Genomic DNA, 20,562 nt, shown 5'->3' with positions numbered 1-20,562 from the left:
TGGTGGGGGTAGTAGTAGTAGTGGTGGTGGTGGGGGTAGTAGTAGTAGTGGTGGTGGTGGGGGTAGTAGTAGTAGTGGTGGTGGTAGGGGTAGTAGTAGTAGTAGTAGTAGTGGTGGTAGGGGTAGTAGTAGTAGTAATGGTAGGGGTAGTAGTAGTAGTAGTGGTGGTAGGGGTAGTAGTAGTAGTAATGGTAGGGGTAGTAGTAGTAGTAGTGGTGGTGGTAGGGGTAGTAGTAGTAGTAGTAGTAGTGGTGGTAGGGGTAGTAGTAGTAGTAATGGTAGGGGTAGTAGTAGTAGTGGTGGTGGTGGGGGTAGTAGTAGTAGTGGTGGTGGTGGTGGTAGGGGTAGTAGTAGTAGTAGTGGTGGTAGGGGTAGTAGTAGTAGTAGTGGTGGTAGGTCAGTAGTAGTAGTAGTGGTGGTGGTCGTAGACAAAGTAGTAGGGGTAGGGGTAGTAGTAGTAGGAGTGGTGGTAGGGCAGTAGTAGTAGTAGTGGTGGTGGTGGGGCAGTAGTAGTAGTAGTAGTAGTGGTGGTGGGGGGGGTAGTAGTAGGGGTAGTAGTAGTACTAATGGTAGGAGTAGTAGTAGTGGTGGTAGGGGCAGTAGTAGGGTTAGTGGTAGGGGTAGCAGTAGTAGTGGTGGTAGGGCAGTAGTAGTAGTAATGGTAGGGGTAGCAGTAGTAGTAGTAGTGGTGGTATGGTAGTAGTAGTACTAATGGTGGTAGTAGTAGTACTGGTGGTAGGGGCAGTAGTAGGGTCAGTGGTAGGGCAGTAGTAGTAGTAATGGTAGGGGTAATAGTAGTAGTAGTGGTGGTGGTAGGGGTAGATATAAGTGGTAGCAGTAATAGTATCAGTTATTAGGGAGGTCGTACAGTAAATAAAAGAAGTAGTAAGTGTGAGACTAGGGGGCCGGATGTGGATTTGCAATTACAAGAACAAAACATGAGAATGATTGTTTTATACTTGAATGTTGAATGTAATGTTGAATATCACAAAGAAGTTGCATGTGAGCGTGTTAAGGGCCTCTCACAGGCACTCATAGTATTGATCTCTACTTCACCACAACCCCCCCCCCCAACACACACACACACCACACACTTACACTTTCTCCATCTCCTTCCTGGCTCCCTCCTCTTTCTCTCCTCTCTCCCTTCCTCTGTTCTTTCAGTGGCAGACTAAGCTGTAGAAATCAATAGGGAAATGTCCTGAAACGCCGATCTAGAAGCCACTGGCCCTTGTTGTCCTCCGAGACCAGCAGCATGTCCACCCTCCCCCCCCCCCCCCCCCCCCCCCCCCCCCCCCCCCCCCCCCCCCCCCCCCCCTCCTCCTGACCCCCGGGGGACGAGACACACGAAGAAGAAGCTGAGAGTGGGAGAGTGAGAGAAGAAGCTTGAGCAGACAACAACACAAAGCAAGTGTTAACTCACTAGCACACAAATTGTCAGTGTGGGCAACACATCATGCGGCTGTTACATAAGAAGCGGAAAGGTGGGAGCTAGACAGATTAATATCACATATTTCACATGTCATTTCAGTTGTTCATTTTGACCTTATAATAACACAACCTCCATCAGCAGCAGCTATTTCTTTTCTTTTTTTTCCCCAACGCTTAAACAAAGAGCCAGAAACCACCGCCCTCCAGGTTTTTGGTCAAAATCAGACCAGGGTCATCACATTCCAGTTATTAAATTTGACCTTTTAATTATTGCATCCTCATTAATCCAATGAATGTAATTTGCAAGAGTAGCCGGGTACGGGTCAGTCACAGGTTTCAGGAAAAATTAGAAACCGTAAAAGGAACAGATGTGAGGAAGAAACGAAATGGGAAGAAAGAGTGCAAGAAAGTAATATGAAAATGAACAGTACAGGGATGATATAATCACAGAAGGATGAGGGAATTCAGTGAGAAGAAGAAAGGGATGAGAATAGAGTGACAGTGAGATCATTTCCAATTTTTCTTTACAACGCAATTTTTTTTAATTTCAAGACCATTGATTCTTGTTTTGTGAAGACGTCAAACTCACACTGGAAGGGAAAATATTCATTTGTTTACGGAATCAGCAATTATTGACAAAATCCCTTTTTAAGATGTTGATTTTTAAGTAAAAATGATGTCAAACGAAAAAAAGAGACATTTGAAGAGAAATAGCTTATTGAAAACGTATACGTTAAATACGTTATTCATGAGAATAAATGAATGCATTCAGGCAGATTATCTCATCCATTTAATTTCCTGTCGTTGGTAAGAACGGACTGAATACGCTCGCCTCTCACATGTCATTCAATGTTGTTGTAATTGTAACAAAGTATCGGAACGTTGCGAACGTTCAGGCTCCCTCGTGTGGCTCAAAAGGTGTACTGCAGATGCAAATGACGAATGAAAGACTGTGGACGAAATCGCAAAAGAAAATTGACTTTGGGAAGGCGCCTGACTGACACGCCACATGGTTACTTTGGACGGGCATCATCGTGCGTTTCCTTAGCCGCAGTTTGCACATCTTGTGTCACTTCTTGCGTCATTTAGCACAGAGAGTAACCAAGGACATCTACTCGAGTGTGTGTGTGTGTGTGTGTGTGTGTGTGTGTGTGTGTGTGTGTGTGCTCGCATAGAACTATGGATCACTTTTACTCGCAGGGCATAAATAGAAGTGAAGAGCAGGTGCACTCTTGAGCATCATCAGCGCGTGGTACTGCGTCTGGTAGTTCCTAACAGTGACGTGACGCCTCGCCACAGTGATGGGCTTTCATATTGATAAGCGTGGCATAAAAAAAATTAAATAAAACGCACGTTAAGGCGCTTGTGAACTGAACAGGTAATGGTGGTGGGGGGGGGGGGGGTCTTCCCTCCAGCATGGGACATCACCTCGTGGAGAGCAGTCTGAGTAGCCCTCACACCTCGGGGAGAGAGAGAGAGAGAGAAACTTATTATCTCCAACATGACTGCTGACTTTCAGTTGCTTCTTCTTTTTCTGCACGTTCACGCACATGTTTACGTGTGCTCTTTTATCTGGTGGCCGTTTCCTCGCAGCAGCTTCAGCAGCAGCTTCAGCTCGCGGTGTGTGTCCGCTCTCGTGCTGCCTCCTGTAATGACTGGGAGAGGAATGCCGAACGCTTTTATATAGGCCTCTAAAAATAACTCACCCCCATCGCTGCCATCTAGGGCCGGACTGACATCCTCCCGCAGCCAATGGCGGTCCCAGGCTCCCCGGCGGCCCCGCCCTCTCCCTCAATCTCCGCGCCTCCTTAATTGGACGCCAGTGACATCATCAACCCTATTTACCTTATTAGGTCACGCATGAAATTGACTGACAGGTGGCTCCTCCCCCTCCCTGCCTCTCTCTCTCTACCATTCCTCCCCCCCCCCCCTCTCTCTCTCTCTCTCTCTCTCTCTCTCTCTCGCGTGCGCGCCGGTCGCCTGGATTGCAGCGCGGTCCAGTCTGCTGCTGGTGGAAGCGAACCTGGCAACCTGGCACAGCGCGTACGGAGACCGACTGGCAATCTTGCAATGCGGAAATAGATCTGCCACCCACTCCCCCTTGCCCCCCCACCCTCCCCCCCGAGCGCGGACCGAGGAGAGAGGCGTGACGGAGCGAGCAGAGAGGAGAGGGCATTGCGTTGAAAAAGAGAGATAAAATAATCAACTCTTTCTTTTCCTGTGAGGTTTTTTTTTTTTTTTTTTTTTTTTTAAATGAAAGCGCTCAGGTGCGCTCATCTGCAGCGGCTCGGATTTGCTTTCTCTCGGCACTTGTTTTTGTTTTTTCCAACCTGACAAGTCTGAGAAGAAGAAGGAGGAGGAGGAGGAGGAGAGAAGAAGTGCGTTTCTAATCGTTTGGATTCCGGACTTCTGTGCTGACTTTTCCTGTTTGTTTTTTTTGTTTTTTTTTTGCATTAAGCATGGATGTGTTGGCGAATTACAGTATTTTCCAGGAACTCCAACTCGTTCATGACACTGGTTATTTCTCCGCGATGCCTTCCCTGGAGGAGAACTGGCAGCAGGTCAGAGATGATGCGTTTTTATCCGCTTTTTACGGGATATTGGAGGGGTTAGAAACTGGGATGAAATGCCATGTGTGCGCTGGTCGCGTTTGTGTGTGTGTGTGTGTGTGTGCGTGTGTTTGTGTGCGTGTGTGTGCGTGTGTGCGTTTGTGTGTGTGTGAGAGTGGGCGCGTGCGTGCGTGCGTGCGTGTGTATAGTGTTTTGCATCACCAGAGTGCTCTGGAGCGGCAGCGGCCCCGTGTAGTTGCGTTTTTATTTTCATTCTTTTTTTTCCGCTCACAGGGAACACCGCGAGGTCCGCTGACATGAGAAAACGCACGCACGCACGCACGCACACGCACACACACACGCACGCACGCACACTCACACACACACACACACACAGTGGGTGAGGAGGAGCAGCAGGAGGGAGAGGAGGAAGAGGATACAGACAGAGCTTTACGCACTAATGGAAAAAATGCTTTTAAATGCGTAAAAACGTTGGAACAATCTTAACATTTAGGCACACGCCCCCCTACTGCAGACGGCCCGAACCTTGAACACACTTAAGGGTTAACCAAACCATTTAATCATTCATGTAAAAGCTGGAAGGTGACGCATGTTGTCCCGTGAAATGCCCCACGATGATATTCAGAATGTTGGACTAAAACCTGAACAGGCTTTTAAACGCTGCTCGGGGGGAGAACAACTCCAACACGCTGGTAGTCGAGCTGCAAACAGCGAGTTCCCTCTAGCTTTGCCCTGAAGTAAGATGTTGATACTTTCCATTTCATATCGGTCTGTTAGGCATCAGATCCATCTGTTGAACACTCACTGATCCCATGCGTAATGGTCATATGAAATCCTGTCTGATGAGGACCGAATTCAGCTGTTAAGTTACTTATTTGCTGCATTTATTTTACAAATTTTAAAGTTTGAAGCGAGTTTAGACGAGAACGAGGATAGACTTCATGCCGGATTTGATTGACAGTTGAGACTCTTGAGTGAGAGCTGCTGATTGAAGGTGAAAGTGGAGTGATCTGATCACTGATAGACCAGGCTGGGTTTGGATTTCTCTCTCTCACACACACACTCACTCACACACACACACACACACACACACACACACACAGACAGAGACACACACAGGCTGGGGAAGATGGACGCATGCTTAATAGCAAGTGACTTGTCTTTAAATAATATATCCACATCTGCCGCCGTTTGTTTGCAGATAATCCCGCTGAATAATGCACCCCCCCCCCCCCACACACACACACACACACACTATAGAACATGCACTAGACTGAGCATGAGAGCCTGTCTCGTAACCTTTCTCTGAGACATTTACTTATCTGTGCACCGCATATATGACCACGTGGTCCGTTTTTGTGGTCAGCGGGGGTGCGACACATTGCAATTGCCCCCCTTTTTTCCCCCCTTCTCCTCCATGGTTTTAGACTCAGGAGATAATAATTTAATAAGAGAATCACACACACATTTTTTACTTGAGAAATGGAAGCGGTTAATTGGAAGCCATCTTCAGCCTCGCGTGTGATAGCGTGTTGCCACCTTTTTGCTATTTCATTTTCAGTGCATGGGACAACATCCACTGGGATGGGGCCGGGACGATTGTCATGTGCATTCCAAAGTGCTGTGTGTGTGTGTGTGTGTGTGTGTGTGTGTGTGTGTGTGTGTGTTTATAGTCCTGAATGAAGCCCAGACTTCATCTGTCCTCCCTGACTGTCTTACTGACACAAATTCACACATCGCCTCATCCTATTTTTAGTCCAAACAGCACATGCTCCATCCCCCTGTAAGCCCCCCCCCCTCCCCCCCTTGTAATCATATTGTTAAATGATAGAGCGGTTTCATAGAGTTGTTGCAGGTTTTGACGTTATTGCACGGAATGGCTGGAAAAGCTGCTTTTTTTTTTCTTGCTACTTTTTTCTTCTTCTTCTCGTATCGCCGCCGAGAGACGGAGGCGAGCTGGAGGGGAAAAGTAATTCCGCTCAGTTCATCCACGCTTTTTATTTGCAGGAAACAGTCACACGAATTTCAGTTCAGTACAAAAAGTGATCCAACTTAAACGAGCGTTCACCGTGAGGGAGCGTTGGGAGACTTGACGGCAGAAGTGACACCAGAGTTTCGGAGCTAATTCCAAAAGTCTGTGATGGCACTGTTTAGCGTCAGTGGCTAAAATGACATGAGTGCCGTCTTGGAGTTTGTTGTCCATTCGGATCCCCATTAGTCGTTACCTTGGCAACAACCTGTGGTAATTGGAGCCAATTGAAAGCTTACGTTTTGAATATGGACTTTATATACTCTCTCTTTTTTAATATGCTTGCTTGTGTTCTTATCAGAAATTAGTTTCTACGTTCCTCATGTGGACTGAAACACATCTGCCTGCTGGACTTGGAAGAAGGACACCTTTCGTCAAGTGTGTGTCGGCTTCGTGTGGAATGAATTCTGCTCAGACTGGTTAAGTGAGCAAAGGTCTAACAATGGCTATGATGGCAATAACAAGATGCAATAGCTAAAGACTCTTGTTGGATGGACTGATGGAAGACGAGCTAATCCCTTCTCTTGTTGGAAGCTAGCCGAAAAGCATTATTATAAACCAAAAAGCATTATTATTAATAATAATAATAATAATATATATACATATATATTATTTTTATTATTATCAATGATTTTTTGTCGCATTCTATCCTATTTACCCATCTCCATTTTACGCGTAGAAACTACGACGTGAGTTTTTAATTCACTCCAGAGAGAGCGTTTTTTCGCTACAAGCTTTTCAGAGTGGAAAATGCTGTTATTGTGGACGGAAAGCCAACATTGATGGGAAAAGATGTGTTTCGTCAATCTGCACTAGCGGGGACAATTTCAGAGAGAGGAGAGAGACAAACAGACACACACACACACACACACACACACACACGCACACACTGAGACCAGGCACACCCACATCTTTTCCACTCTTGTTCCTTCTGTCTCCCCCTATCCCCTTATTCACTCCATCACACACACAAACACACAAACACACACACACACAAACACACACACACACAAACATACACACACACAAACATACACACACGCTCGGCTGGCATGCACTAATGGAAAGCTATGGTCTGGCAGGACTCATCCCGCCACTTTCGACAGTAATTGGCCGTTTGCTGTCAGACGGACGGAGAAACAGACACACACTTGGCCAAACACACACACACACACACACACACACACACACACAAACAAACAACCAGATTTGTGTGTGTTATTTATCTTCCCTGTCTGTCCCTGCATCATGCTCCTGGTCTTTGTTTCCTCGTACTGGCTTCTTTTATCAGCTACTTTGCATCATGGCTAAACATGTAGCGAACACACTCTCTCTCTCTCTCTCTCTCTCTCTTTCTCGCTCTCTCACCTGCCTATCAGCCGTGTTCCCCCTGACAGTATGAGCCCATGTTCTGCATATAATTGCTGCATCTTTGCAGGTCTGAAATGATGTGATGGGCTTTAGGGATTTGTGTGTGTGTGTGTGTGTATGAGTGTGTGTGTGTCCAAGGATAAAATGGAAAACCCAGACTTCCCAATTAGATATAATCCATTTATTTCAAAGCGGAGCCATGCCGAAGTCTGATGAATTCGAGGGGAAAATAGCCAGTGACAACAAAGGGTCGACGGAGATGGAAACTGAAGCAGAGGTTTAGGATTCATGGGTTTGTTGTGAGTAAAGATCTGCATTTACGGACTCATGCTAAACAGTAAATGGACACTGCATGCACAGTGCTTTAAACAGGCTGCTTCTCTCTCAGCCGCTGTCTCATCTTGTCCCTGGGTTTATATGCTCTGCGTGTCTGTAGCTCCTTTCAGGCTGATTGATTTATTAGTGCGGGACCAACCCGGCTCGGTGTTACAGATATACAGCGTCTCCATTAGGCCTGACAAGCCTGCAACCTACAGCCCTGCATCTTTTTCTCAACAGCGCATGTTGTGCCTGCTGCAGTTTCGACCGTTGCCTGCTCTTCGGTACAATCCTCCCAGTATTTCAGCAAAATTTCTCCAATCGATGCTGTTTTTTTTCCACATTAAGTCATCCAATTCAGAACAGCTGCAAAAAAAACAAAAAAATCCGTGGTAGAATACAGGCAAAATGTTCCCCTCAGGCAGAGCTCACTCTCAGGTTGTGTATTTCCCCGACAACCACCATCATTTCAGATCTCTGTTAAGTACTTCTTACACGATACTGTGTCAAAACTGTGCCATCAATAACACAACAACTCGGCCCGAGCGTTTGACTTATGGAGCGTGTTGAATATGTTACAGAGCCTGGGAGGAAATACTGCCATGTAGGTTACACTTAAACATGTTTTAAAGGGCTTGTTTACTCTCATTGGGCATACTGTATTATTATGATTATGATGTGATTTTATTACGTATTATTATTAATATTATGAAGCAAATCTGTTGCAGGAAAAACAATATTGACATTGTAAGGTTTTGCAAACATCGTGACACGTTGCATTTCAACGTCTGACTTGCTTGAAACCGACTGTTTCGGTTCAGGCAACAAAATAACTTTGGTAAGGTTGGAAATAATAGATTGTTTTGTATTCAAATAAAATCGTAACATGACACAACAACGTGATGCAACAAAGTGATGGAACCTCATAATGTAACAATGTAACATTGTTACCTTACGATGGTACGTAATGTAACAATGTAACGTTGTAACCTTACGATGGTACGTAATGTAACAATGTAACGTTGTAACCTTACGATGGTACGTAATGTAACAATGTAACGTTGTAACCTTACGATGGTACGTTACGTAACAATGTAACATTGTAACCTCACGATGGTACGTATTGTAACAATGTAACGTTGTAACCTCACGATGGTACGTAATGTAAAATTGTAACCTTACGATGGTACGTTACGTAACAATGTAACATTGTTACCTTACGATGTTACGTAAGGTAACAATGTAACGTTGTAACCTTACGATGGTACGTAATGTAACAATGTAACATTGTAACCTTACGATGGTACGTAATGTAACAATGTAACATTGTAACCTCACGATGGTACGTAATGTAACAATGTAACATTGTAACCTCACGATGGTACGTAATGTAACAATGTAACATTGTTACCTCACGATGGTACGTAATGTAACAATGTAACATTGTTACCTTACGATGGTACGTTACGTAACAATGTAACATTGTTACCGTACGATGTTACGTAATGTAACAATGTAACATTGTAACCTTACGATGGTACGTAATGTAACAATGTAACATTGTAACCTTACGATGGTACGTAATGTAACAATGTAACGTTGTAACCTTACGATGGTACGTTACGTAACAATGTAACATTGTTACCGTACGATGTTACGTAATGTAACAATGTAACATTGTAACCTTACGATGGTACGTAATGTAACAATGTAACATTGTAACCTTATGATGGTACGTAATGTAACAATGTAACATTGTAACCTCACGATGGTACGTAATGTAACAATGTAACATTGTAACCTCACGATGGTACGTAATGTAACAATGTAACGTTGTAACCTTACGATGGTACGTAACACAACAATGTAATGTAACAATGTCACAAAATAGCAAGGCAACAACTTAAATAGCGTTAATAATACTAATTATTAAACTTTCTTATTTAATATTTCATAACAAGCCATACAATGTTACACAACATAAAGTTAACGCTTGCTTTTGGTTTCACGTGGGGCACAGCGGTCCCCTCGTGGACATAAAATTGTACAAGGCCAACATGTTTTCATGGTGACTGGGCTGCCTTAGTTACTTTTTTATCGCCAACATTTTCCATTTACTGGCAATTCCAGGATACACATTGCCACAGTTTATTACAAAAGAGAGTTAAAAAGCAATTATTTTTTGTAAATGCGAAGGCCAATTCCCAAAATTCATGACCAAACTCATTTAGGAGTTTGTCAGACTGAGGTTCTGCTCTCCTTGACTCCCACTGTCATTTGTACATTTTACCATCCATCAAGTTTGGTGTATTTCATGTACTGTTAGTTTGTATATATATTTCCACATCACCCGCGATGCCCAGCCCTACTCACAGAAGGCGTCGTTCATAACCGTCATAAGATATTTCCACTTCTCTTCTCTTCTCATGTCTTCGGTAACCTGTTCACCCACTGCAAGGACCACTGCATGAACTGGGTTCTCTCTCTCTCTCTCTCTTTCTCTCTCTCTCTCTCTCTCTCTCTCTCTCTCTGTGTGTGGTTTGAAGCTGGCCTTCGGAAGTTTGACAAGATAATGAATTGCCATGCATGCTGCAGTTTTTCACATTTCACAGCCCAGTAACTCTGTATGTAGGGAAGAAGGGGAGGATGGAGGGGGGGGGGGGGAGTGAGTGAATAAGGGGAGGAAAGAATGAGGAAGAAAGAAAACACCAGTAGACACAAAACACGAGGTAAGATGCATATACATGCAGGTGGGAGCTAGCCAGGAAGACCTTTCTTCACTCCATCTTATTCTTGTCCCTCTGGACATCCTTCGCACGCACTTACGCACGCACGGCGTGTTATGTAATTGTCTGTGGAGCACAGCTGCTTCCTCACAGGCAGAGCAGACGGGGGAAAAAAAGCGGAAGTCAAGGAAGACAAACAAAGGAAAGAGACGACAGAGAAGTGAGAGAGCGACACGGAGGAAGACAAAGAGAGAGAGAGAGAGAGAGAGGTGAAGAGAAGAAGGGGATGTAGCGGCTGAAAAGAAACGCTTTTCAGAAATGAAACGCTTCTCAGAAATGAAACTTAAAACCTAATTCATATTTCCTGAATATCAACTTTTACTACTTCCGTTATTGTGAGGCAGTAGCTCAACATATTTCTAGCCCTTGAACGATTGTCAAATTCATTAAAAGAACGACTTTGTTCTATTTATGACTGCAAATGTATCTCGTAAAAATCGGGATTAGCTGGTTCCAGCTTTTAAATGTCTGAATTTAGCTGCTTTTCTCTTATCATGTAAACACATTTGGCCTTGTGGACTGTGATGCACCTTTCACCACGTTGAAGGCTGAGATGTCCAATATTTTGGTCCACATTGAAATATCTATATATCTAATATCTATAGGGAAATATCTTAAGAACCAGAATGGGGATTGCAATAAAATTTGATCCAGAGCTTCCACTTAAATGATGTACCGCTTCATCGTCAGCAAACTATCAAGAATCCAACATGGTTACTGATTCATGTCATTTAAACCTAAAGCAGAGAATTTGTCAACAAGGGAAACTTGATGCATTGCTGATGAAGTGTTAATAATATCAGACTTTTGTGGTGGGGGTCGGGGGGCAAGTAGTACATATTGTAGCTGTCAGAAATGACCGAAAACAACAACTTGGAATTGCAACCAGGAGGCTGACATTTCTTACCTCTCAGCTGCTTGCGGTTCCATTTGAACTGAACCCGCCAGGCTCAGGTCCACAGAAACTCTTTCTGTGTCAGCCCGTGATTGACTGGCGTCCTGTCAAGTGTGACCGGCCTCTTGCCCAGTGCATGCTGGGACTGACTACAGCCCACTGTGACTCTGAACAGCTCACGCTTTACAGGACACGGATGGATGGGAGTCCTAAAATATGATTTCCAAACACATTATGAGGCACTCTTTACGGTATTTTAATGGTCATAGCGGTTAAGATACTTGTCCAGTGACTACCACGAACCCAAGAAACAAATAACAAAAAGCTGTAAAAGAAGTCAGATCTGTGAAAACAGAACCCTTTAGGCACAGACATGCGCCTTCACTTCCTACAGTGTGGAAGCTGGTGGCAATATTCTCCTCGATATGAGCCGCTCTAATCACTGCATTCATTCATTTTCTTTTTTTTATCGTCCTTCCAAACACACACACACACACAGTTATTGTCTTGTCCTCGTAATTTGAAATCACTTGAGTGAAACGCACACGCACGCACACACACGCACACACACACACACACACACACACACACGTTGGCCCGTGGAACCCATAATTCAGTAAGTGAATAAGGCACTCAGTCTAAGGTGGCAGAGATTAGATAAGAAAGTGAGCAGTCAGACTGCAGCGGAACAAATGAACTGCGCTCGCGTTGGAGAGAGCTTATACAGTGAAAGCCATAGCCCTAATCATTCAAGATGAGTGTGTGCTTTGCTATTTAAAAAAAAAAAATAATAATTCATGGTGGGCAACTCTCCAGCGCGATCCACCACGGAGCCCGATTGCTACAGTTTACAAGGAGATTTAACCATTCATCTCTCCGTGCTGCGAGCACACTGCGGATAGCAGCCATTGTGTGCTGGCTGTGTGTTAACGGGAGAAGAAGCATCGGAGGAAATGTGCTTGTTTGCTGTTCCTACCTGCTGTCAGATGAGATTTGAATCGCTGTAACTCTTGGGGGAGCCGGCTGTTCAGCCAAAGACTGTAAGCTGGGGCCGACTTCTGTCACAGCTCAACAACTGCATGGCCGTTTGGTCAGCTGGACACAAACACGGGGTTGGCTGGGAACTGAATACATGTAATCGGGGTTACATAATCACATTATACAAACAATAAGCAACTATAAACAGCCAGGATTACATGTATGAAAAGAAGATGAAGTGTGGAATCAGATTGTAGTTACAGTCGAGGATTATTTGATTAAGTTCTTTAAAAACGTCTTGAAAATGTTTTGTTCACGGTGACTTAACTAATATTAGTTTTTTATTATGAATATATTTTACATTATTTATCTGATTATTTATGCTGTTATTTATCCAGCACATTTTACTGCTTATTTTTGCACTTCTGTTTAGATGCTAGTTGAATCAGAATCTAAATTGTGATATTTTCTTGCATTAAACCGGCAAAGGCCACCAAATGGCATTTGGTTTAAAACCCACACACACACACACACACACACACACACACACACACACACACACAGATGCTGAATAGGCTCAATGGATTTTGTTTGATATGAAACGGCAGCCATGAGCCATAAACCAGGAGCTGATGGTCCAAATAAGTTCCTTATGCTAACGTGCATATATTCTATAAAAGAGGACCAAACCATGAGCATACTTTCAAGGATTACAGGAAAGTGAAGTATTGTTGACTGAATGTGTCCTCGGAACAGTTTATTATTTTATTTATAACTCCTCTGTTTTCTGTTATGAGACTGGATTCACTGGTCAAACACACTTGTATTTGGGAAGTCATTTCACAGCAGAGCCGTGTTTGATTTTCCTTTTTTATTAGGAGGAATCCTCCTGGTGCTGAGCTGTGTTGACACACCACGCACACGCACACACACACACACACGCACACACACAGGTGTGGTTTGTTGTGTGTCTCTACATCCTGCTGAGCCAGTGTTTGCAGACCGATTGGCTCAGGGATAAAGCCTGGTGACCTGGCATCCGCCCAACCCCCCATTCTCCACGCTCTCTGTCTGTCCGTCTTTTCTTCTCCCTCCCTCTCTGCAATCCTTTTGTCCATGCACATTTTGAACGTGCACATTACCAAGCACTGAATGTAAAGGGTAGGAATTAAAAAATAAATAACAGTCTAAATATAGCAGACACGTTTTTGTTCTGGTCTAAAGTGGAAACACATTACTCCAAATAAACAACAACATTATAGGACCTGCTTTCTTCTTCTTTTTCTTCTTCTTCTGCTTCTTCTCTCTTATTAATGCCAGACTGAAACTACCAACGAATAAAGAGGAGAGGCCGACAAACTCCTGATGCGTTTAGCCGTGAAACTAACAAAAAACAAATGTTTTTAAAAAGTACCGCGGCTCTTTTTTCATAATGTTGTGATCTTCTGGGAGTCTTCCCAAAGCTGAAGTTAATGAACACATTGATTCATATTTTAATTGTTTTGGCAAATTACTTTAATATCTGCACATCTGGTCAGAAAAATGCACTCTCTTCCTGTCTCTTTAGTTCTGTGCTGTACCAACAACCACCGGGCCACTCACATGTACAGTGTGTGTGTGTGTGTGTGTGTGTGTGTGTGTGTGTTTATATGTGTGTGCTAGCTTGGCTGGGCCCACAGTTGGCACAGTACAGCATCCAGGATACACGCGCACAAACATTTGTCGCTGGTTTCACAAAGATCCAGTAGACTCGTGCTTCACATTAAATTAGAGCTCTTCTGAAGTCAGTCACCGCCCTGTCTCCAGGCAATCTGAATAACGACCAGTGTCACCTCCTGAGACCTCACTAAAAGATGAAAACATGTTGTGTACAGAGCACTGAGAAAGCAAAGAAACAATGCTACTGCTTCCCCATAATCCCTAAATGTCCCCCGGAGCGATGTCCTTGTAACTTCACATTGTAATTGTAACCTGAACCTTCTGAAATTGTCCCCAAAGGCAAACAATGTTCTGTTCACTCCAGAGCCGAGCAGCCTGGACCTGCCTTTTGAAGTGCATGGGAGGTCAACAACTGGGCATGCTGGTTGCTCTCCGGAATTAAAGTTAGTCCTAAAAATAAATACAAATACATTTTGTAATAAAAATTGGGAGGCACGGCTGAAATCAATATCACAATATTAATAAGGCTTGGTATGAATCCCAATTGGACAAATGTGAATTCGAAAAGTAATAGACTGTAGATTTAAAAAAAAGTGGGCGGAGTCACGGTTTTGAAGCCTTTAGCTTGGCATTTTGGTCGCCATCTTCCATGTTTTTGCAACCAGAAGTGACACGAGAGGGCGGAGCTAACAACGAGAGAACGCTGACTCAGAAAGTTTTCGGCAACCGACATTTTTACAATGAACTTTCATGAAGTTAAAAGGCTGAAAGCTCTAAGACGAAAACACGGACAACTATCGGACCGGAAAACTACCGGACCGGACAACACCGCGGTAGCGACCTGTCAATCACAAGGTAGCCCCGCCCTAAAGCATACCCTGCTTTATCGTATACTTTATTTTTTATCCATGAAATTATTATAAACTGTCATCAGAGTATAGGGACCCCTAAATGTAATCATTCATTAGCGTTGAACTGTAGCTAAGGCCTCAGTCAGAGTGAGTCTCTATGAAACCAGCTCATCAGGGATGTCACATTGTTTCTGTGCGTATGTGTGTGTGTGTGTGTGTGTGTGTGTGTGTGTGTGTGTGTGTGTGTGTGTGTGTGTGTGTGTGCGGAGTGGGGACACAGTAAATGGGTCATATGCAGTGGAGGAGGATGACCTTGGGAATCTGTCCTTTGAGGTAGACATTCAACGACTTATGCAAAGCCAGATATGTTGACAGGAAATCTTTCAACAAGAAAGTAGGAAGCGCCCTATTGTTTTGTAATATCAGTGTATACTGTAGCGTTATGATTTTTTTTTGGACCTATTGTCGCAGTATGGAGCTGCTTTTTTTTTAACGAGATACACAAGGACGCATACACATTGTTACTAATGGTGTCACACCAGGCGACAACCTCTGTGAAGCCAAAGTGTCTTTAACCTGCATTCTCTGTCATTGCCAGCAGGGGGCGACTGCTCTTGTTGCCAAAAGAAGTCAGATTGTATAGACGTCTATGGCGAAATGACTCTACTTCTCTCTGGATTTATTCCCTCAGAAAAACATTGTAAGTGAGTTTATGGTCTCAATCTCTAGCTTCAAGTATTTTATTTTTGCTTCCGAGTTGGACCGAAGGAAATGAATCCGAGACCAAGAGAACAGTGAAGTGTGTACAACAGGGTGTCCACATTCAGCCTCATCGCCTTTCACCAGCTGTCTTTGATGCCATCGCAATAACATGTGTTGGAAACGTCCACCTGTCTCCCCTTCAGACTCTTCACGTACTTGTAGCTTGAAAGTGAACGTTGTGCTCGTGAGCTCCGCATTCTTTGGTGTTTTATAGCTGCCGGTTCGCAGGCCCTCCGCTTCATAGGCTCCCCAACGGCGCCGCGTCTTCGCTTTCATGTTTCCTCCAGCTCTCATTGGCTGGATCCACCTGATCGGATCGCCGGGTATCAAACGGAAAATGAAAAACATCTGCGGGGGCCAGAAATGTTAAATGTCTGAGTCACTGACTGAGTCCGCATCATGTCGTTTCCTCTGGGGTTCCTGCTGCGGCTGGTAATAATCTGACTCAGTGTTTTGGATGAGACCTACAGTGAGTTTGGAACTCAAACATTCCTGATTGGATCATTCAGATTTACTATCACTCTGAAATATATTTTCCTCCAGCCTCCATTTTCTATTCCCCAATACCCAAATACCAGCCAATATTGATTCCTGTTGTGGCTCATCAAGTTGCCATGTTTCAATATTTGCGATAATTGCATGTTATGCAAGTATTTCCTGAATAAGGCCAGCTGTGTGCCGCTGTATGTGGACAAATGTGCGTGCTGGTGTCTGGCCCCAGCAGCGCCGGCTATACTGGGATATGTGGGTCGTCAGCTATTTTAATCCACAATGTTTGTCAGCAATACCTGAGGGAATGGACAAGTGCTGCAGTGTGCGTGTGTGTGTGTGTGTGTGTGTGTGTGTGTGAGTGTGAGTGTGTGTGTGTGTGTGAGTGTAAATGTGCTCCCGGTCCATATGTACTTGTACACAGACGTGAACAAAGAGACAGAGTAGAGATAAGGATTGCCGATACGCTGCGATGATAGTGATGGCTTTTCGGTCGTTTGGATTTGGTGTACCAGCTGGTGTACGAGGCACAATACCAACGTTTTCCACAACCGTCTCAAAAAAAAAAAGTTTTTCAACCACCCCATCGAACATTTTAAATGTTAACAGATGGATTGTTGGTGAAAAACGTGGCTGAGACTCTCCTCCTCCGTTCCGCTGCCTCTGTCTCTCTTCTCTCGCCCCGGCAGTGACGCTGATCAACCGCTACATGTGTTGTTATTAACGTACTGTATCTTCCTGACGTTTTATTGCCAGATGATTGCACAAATAAAAGGTAGTGATGAGATCGGGTGGGGGGGACTCTGGGCCTCTGCATCGAGGCCCTGGAGCAACTCACTTGTTGTGAAGAGTAGAACTAGAAATGAAATCATTGATTGCCCATCAAAGACGTTTGATTGTACATCTCCATTGAGCCGGCTTCCAGGTCTCTTTTGAGTTTCAAATACACCCCACCCCCACTGCTACTCTCACTACTATTACCAGTACAACTATTGCTCCCCAGCAGCGGTTAAACTGGATGCCATTGGTCCATTTAATAGAAAATTAATCGGCGATCGTGATGATGATGATGATCATTTTATCACTTCAGTCGTTATTCCGCCAGAAAGAAATTATTCTCAGATGTTTGGCTCATCTTCTGTGTGTTTGTGTCATTGTACTCTTCATACTTTTGAATCATGGACTGTTGGCTGGATTCAAACATTTCCAAGAGGCCATCCTGGAACATGGAAAGTAATGGGGATTTTTATCCCCATTTTATACACAAGACAATCCGACGAAGAATAGAGCAATTGTCAGATTGACCGATAATTAAGATGACAGATGATGCTTTGTGATAATTGTCCCACGGTCGACGTTACAACAGGAGACCAGTGTGTCCACAGAGAGACGAGCCGGGGAAGCCCAGAGCAAAGGCTAAAAGATGCATCTTCAGACTCATGGATGTGGACATGGCCTCCGGTTGGATGAAAATCAAACTTCACTTTGATGCCAATTGTGGACATGAGTGTGTGTGTGTGTGTGTGTGCGTGTGTGTGTGTGTGTGTGTGTGTGTGTGTGTGTGTGTGTGTTGGGGGAAGCGGGGAGATATTTGAATCATTTAAGGGTGAACTGCAGGACACAGCAAAGTGGAGAAAAGAGAGGGTGTTTCTCTTTCACCTCCAAAACAAGTTTCTAACGCAGAGAGAGCTGCTCTTGCAACACACACACACACACACACACACACACACACAGGCATGTATGACTCATGTGTCCGCCCACTTTGCTTTCCAGCAAGGCCAATGAGATCAGTGTCTTCCTCCCAATACAAAGACCTCTGGAGATAAAAAATAAAAAAGAGAGAGGGAGAAAGAGAGAGAGACCCTGGTGTAAAAAAAAAAGAAAGAAAAAGGTGTGACAGCAGAGGCCTCCCTGGAGTCATGCACACACACACACACACACACACACACACACACTCAATCTTGTCCACATTGACTCCATTTTAACCATGGAGCCTGAGAGTGTACTAAAGGTTATTCTTTTCATGGATAAGATGAACCTTTATGGACATTTTTCTGTTAAATATGTCTGATAATGTAATGGTTAACGAATGACTCCACACCGGACCTGCTCAAAATCAGGGGATATCATGTATAAGTTTAGCGTCTCAGAGGATAAAGAGCGAGTGGAGTTTCGTGAGCACCATGCAGACGCTTCTTGTTCGCCAAGACGATCGGTCTCTTGAGCCTTGATTCAACTGGTTGAGTCCCATTACCAAGTCCCAAGGCGGTTACACAGAACAATACAACAATCAAACGGGCAAAATGGCTCCCGCTAAAACAATCACTATCACTGAGACAAAGGCCAAAGGGAGCAGCGGATACGTTTACCATGAAACCCTTTCTCAGCTTCCTTAATTCAGTTTCCTTCTGATGACAGAGAACAAAGGGGTCCATCAGGCCGATAGATATTCCAGCAAACTAATGTTTCTTAATTCATGTGGTCAGGTTGATACATCTTAAATGATTCAGTGTGATTAAGATGGTTCGCAGCTCAGCGGTTCCTTTAGTCCTTTCTGTGTTTCCTCCTCTGAGTGTGTTTTGGCAGAGCATTTTTCCGTAAAAAGCTTTACTGGCGATTAAATGTGAACTGCGCAGAATGTAATGACTCAATTAATAATCCTGATATGATTTTTCTTTTTATTTACATGTAGCCTCTTGCAGAGAATGACAGGAATGAATTTAAAATGAGTGCAACATAAAAGGAGGGATCAGCTGCTGCTGTGTCTTAATGGGTTGACCCTCCCTGTCCACGTGTGTGCGCGCGCGAGCGCGCGTGTGTGTGTGTGTATGTGTGTGTGTGTGTATGTGTGTGTGTGTGTGTGATGGGGTGGAGGAGGGACGATGTGAGGGATGAGGTCATTGTGTACTGTGAGCATGCGTGACTCTTTGTTTGTACGTGAAACAAAGGCAGTTGGGACTGTGTGTGTGTAAGTGATGACTTCACTCATTTTGCATTTATTTATGATCAGTGTTGCGCGTGTGTGTGTGTGTGTGTGTGTGTGTATTACCAATGTTGTGGGGACATACATCTGTTTACACAGTCACATTGTGTGGACTCGTCTTCCTTTTGTCTCCATAACAGAACAGAATAATTGGTTTGAGTTATGTTTAGCCTCGTAGCGGTTCTGGTGAGGGCGAGTCTCCAGGAAATGAATGTAGGTCAATCTAATGTCCTCTAAAGTGATGGTAAACATGACTTTAGAGGACATGTCTGTGTTTCTCACCGTAACATTTTCTGACCTATACTACAGAGATGTTGGACAGTAACTTCCGTATCACGACTTTTAGAACAGTCAGAAATAAAAAGCACATCTAATTTGGCTGCCCACTAATAATTTCGTTGGTCACTGACTCCAGTAACGCAACACTCTGCCCTTTTATTTTATCTTATTAATTAATACTTTTTTTTTAACCGTATATCTCCTGTCTACCTAAATAACACTTGTGGAGTTCTTACAATGTGTCGGATGTTTTTGCCGTCTTACATCAAACACGTTGCCGGTTCACTTAGAAGACATGTCCGTACGGTCCTGATGTGAATGAGCAACCTCCTCCGTGTTGTTTCCGCCGCCCCTCTCGTCCCTCCTTTCGTACCACGAGCCGCTCGACGGAAAGAGTCACAACACGAGCAACGTCGCGTTTGTGTCGTCGTCATCTTTTCACCAACATGCAGCTGTGTGAAGGGTGAGTTGTTTTCTCTGGAAGCAGCATGTGTCTGCCGGGTGATGTCGGTCTAATGAAGTCAGGACACAGATGTGCGCACAGATGTGGTTCGCTGGGGTGAAAATAAGAGGCCGCTTTGCATAAAGTGGTTACATGTGCTCAAACCGGAATGAGGAACGAGCGAAGGTTTTTTTTTCGACCCTCGAGGTTCGTGTTCCGCCTTTCAGGAGGATTGTCTCTGTGACACTCGGTGGCCTCGCGCATTACACTCTGATTCCCAGCTGGGCCGTAAACTGAGACGTCTCCACTTGGCTGGAGATTTACAGGTCCTCTCCAGGCGGCGTCACCGGCCCGGACAGCAGCGCTGTTGACTCTCTGCCTCTCATGCTAATCGGCAGGTTTCCTCTGCAAACCTGGGGGTTTCCGTTTTGGTCCTCATGCGCGGGGAAAAGGTTTTTTTTTTCCGTTTTGGTTCTCCCGACCACAGCGATCTGTTCAGGATCAAGTGAGGATCAAACACTTTGCAGGTTCCGCCGTACTAACTGTTCCAAATTAGCATCACGGTAAACGATGGATTGCATGTTTACGGCTCCGAGCAGGGTCGGTGGGCTCCTCCCACAAAGATGAGAGCACAGCTGCGTGCAAGAATCAACGGCGGTGGACATGAATCCATGAGTTCTGGAAAAAGTTCTGTTCTTTGTGACAGAAATCCTCCTGAA

The 20,562-nt window shown here is 44.4% G+C and overlaps 1 protein-coding gene across 2 annotated transcripts in view; it reads left to right on the top strand.

Annotated features, from left to right (window-relative positions):
- Window positions 1–3,411: 3,411 nt before the first annotated feature.
- The window catches only part of klf7b (Kruppel-like factor 7b), a 60,494-nt gene continuing 43,343 nt past the window's right edge, over window positions 3,412–20,562 (top strand). The window contains exon 1 of one of the 2 annotated variants that reach the window (XM_034561466.1): window positions 3,412–3,992. In XM_034561466.1, the coding sequence (XP_034417357.1) occupies window positions 3,891–3,992 (102 nt within the window). In that variant the 5' untranslated portion in view covers window positions 3,412–3,890. The remainder of the gene's footprint in view (window positions 3,993–20,562) is intronic. The other variant, XR_004611796.1, reaches the window with a different exon arrangement.

The sequence above is a fragment of the Cyclopterus lumpus genome, chromosome 21 (assembly GCF_009769545.1).
Source record: "Cyclopterus lumpus isolate fCycLum1 chromosome 21, fCycLum1.pri, whole genome shotgun sequence".
NCBI classification, from domain to species: Eukaryota; Metazoa; Chordata; class Actinopteri; order Perciformes; family Cyclopteridae; genus Cyclopterus; species Cyclopterus lumpus.
The sequence above is the reverse complement of the archived record's forward strand: the minus strand, read 5'-3'. Positions and strand labels throughout refer to the sequence as shown.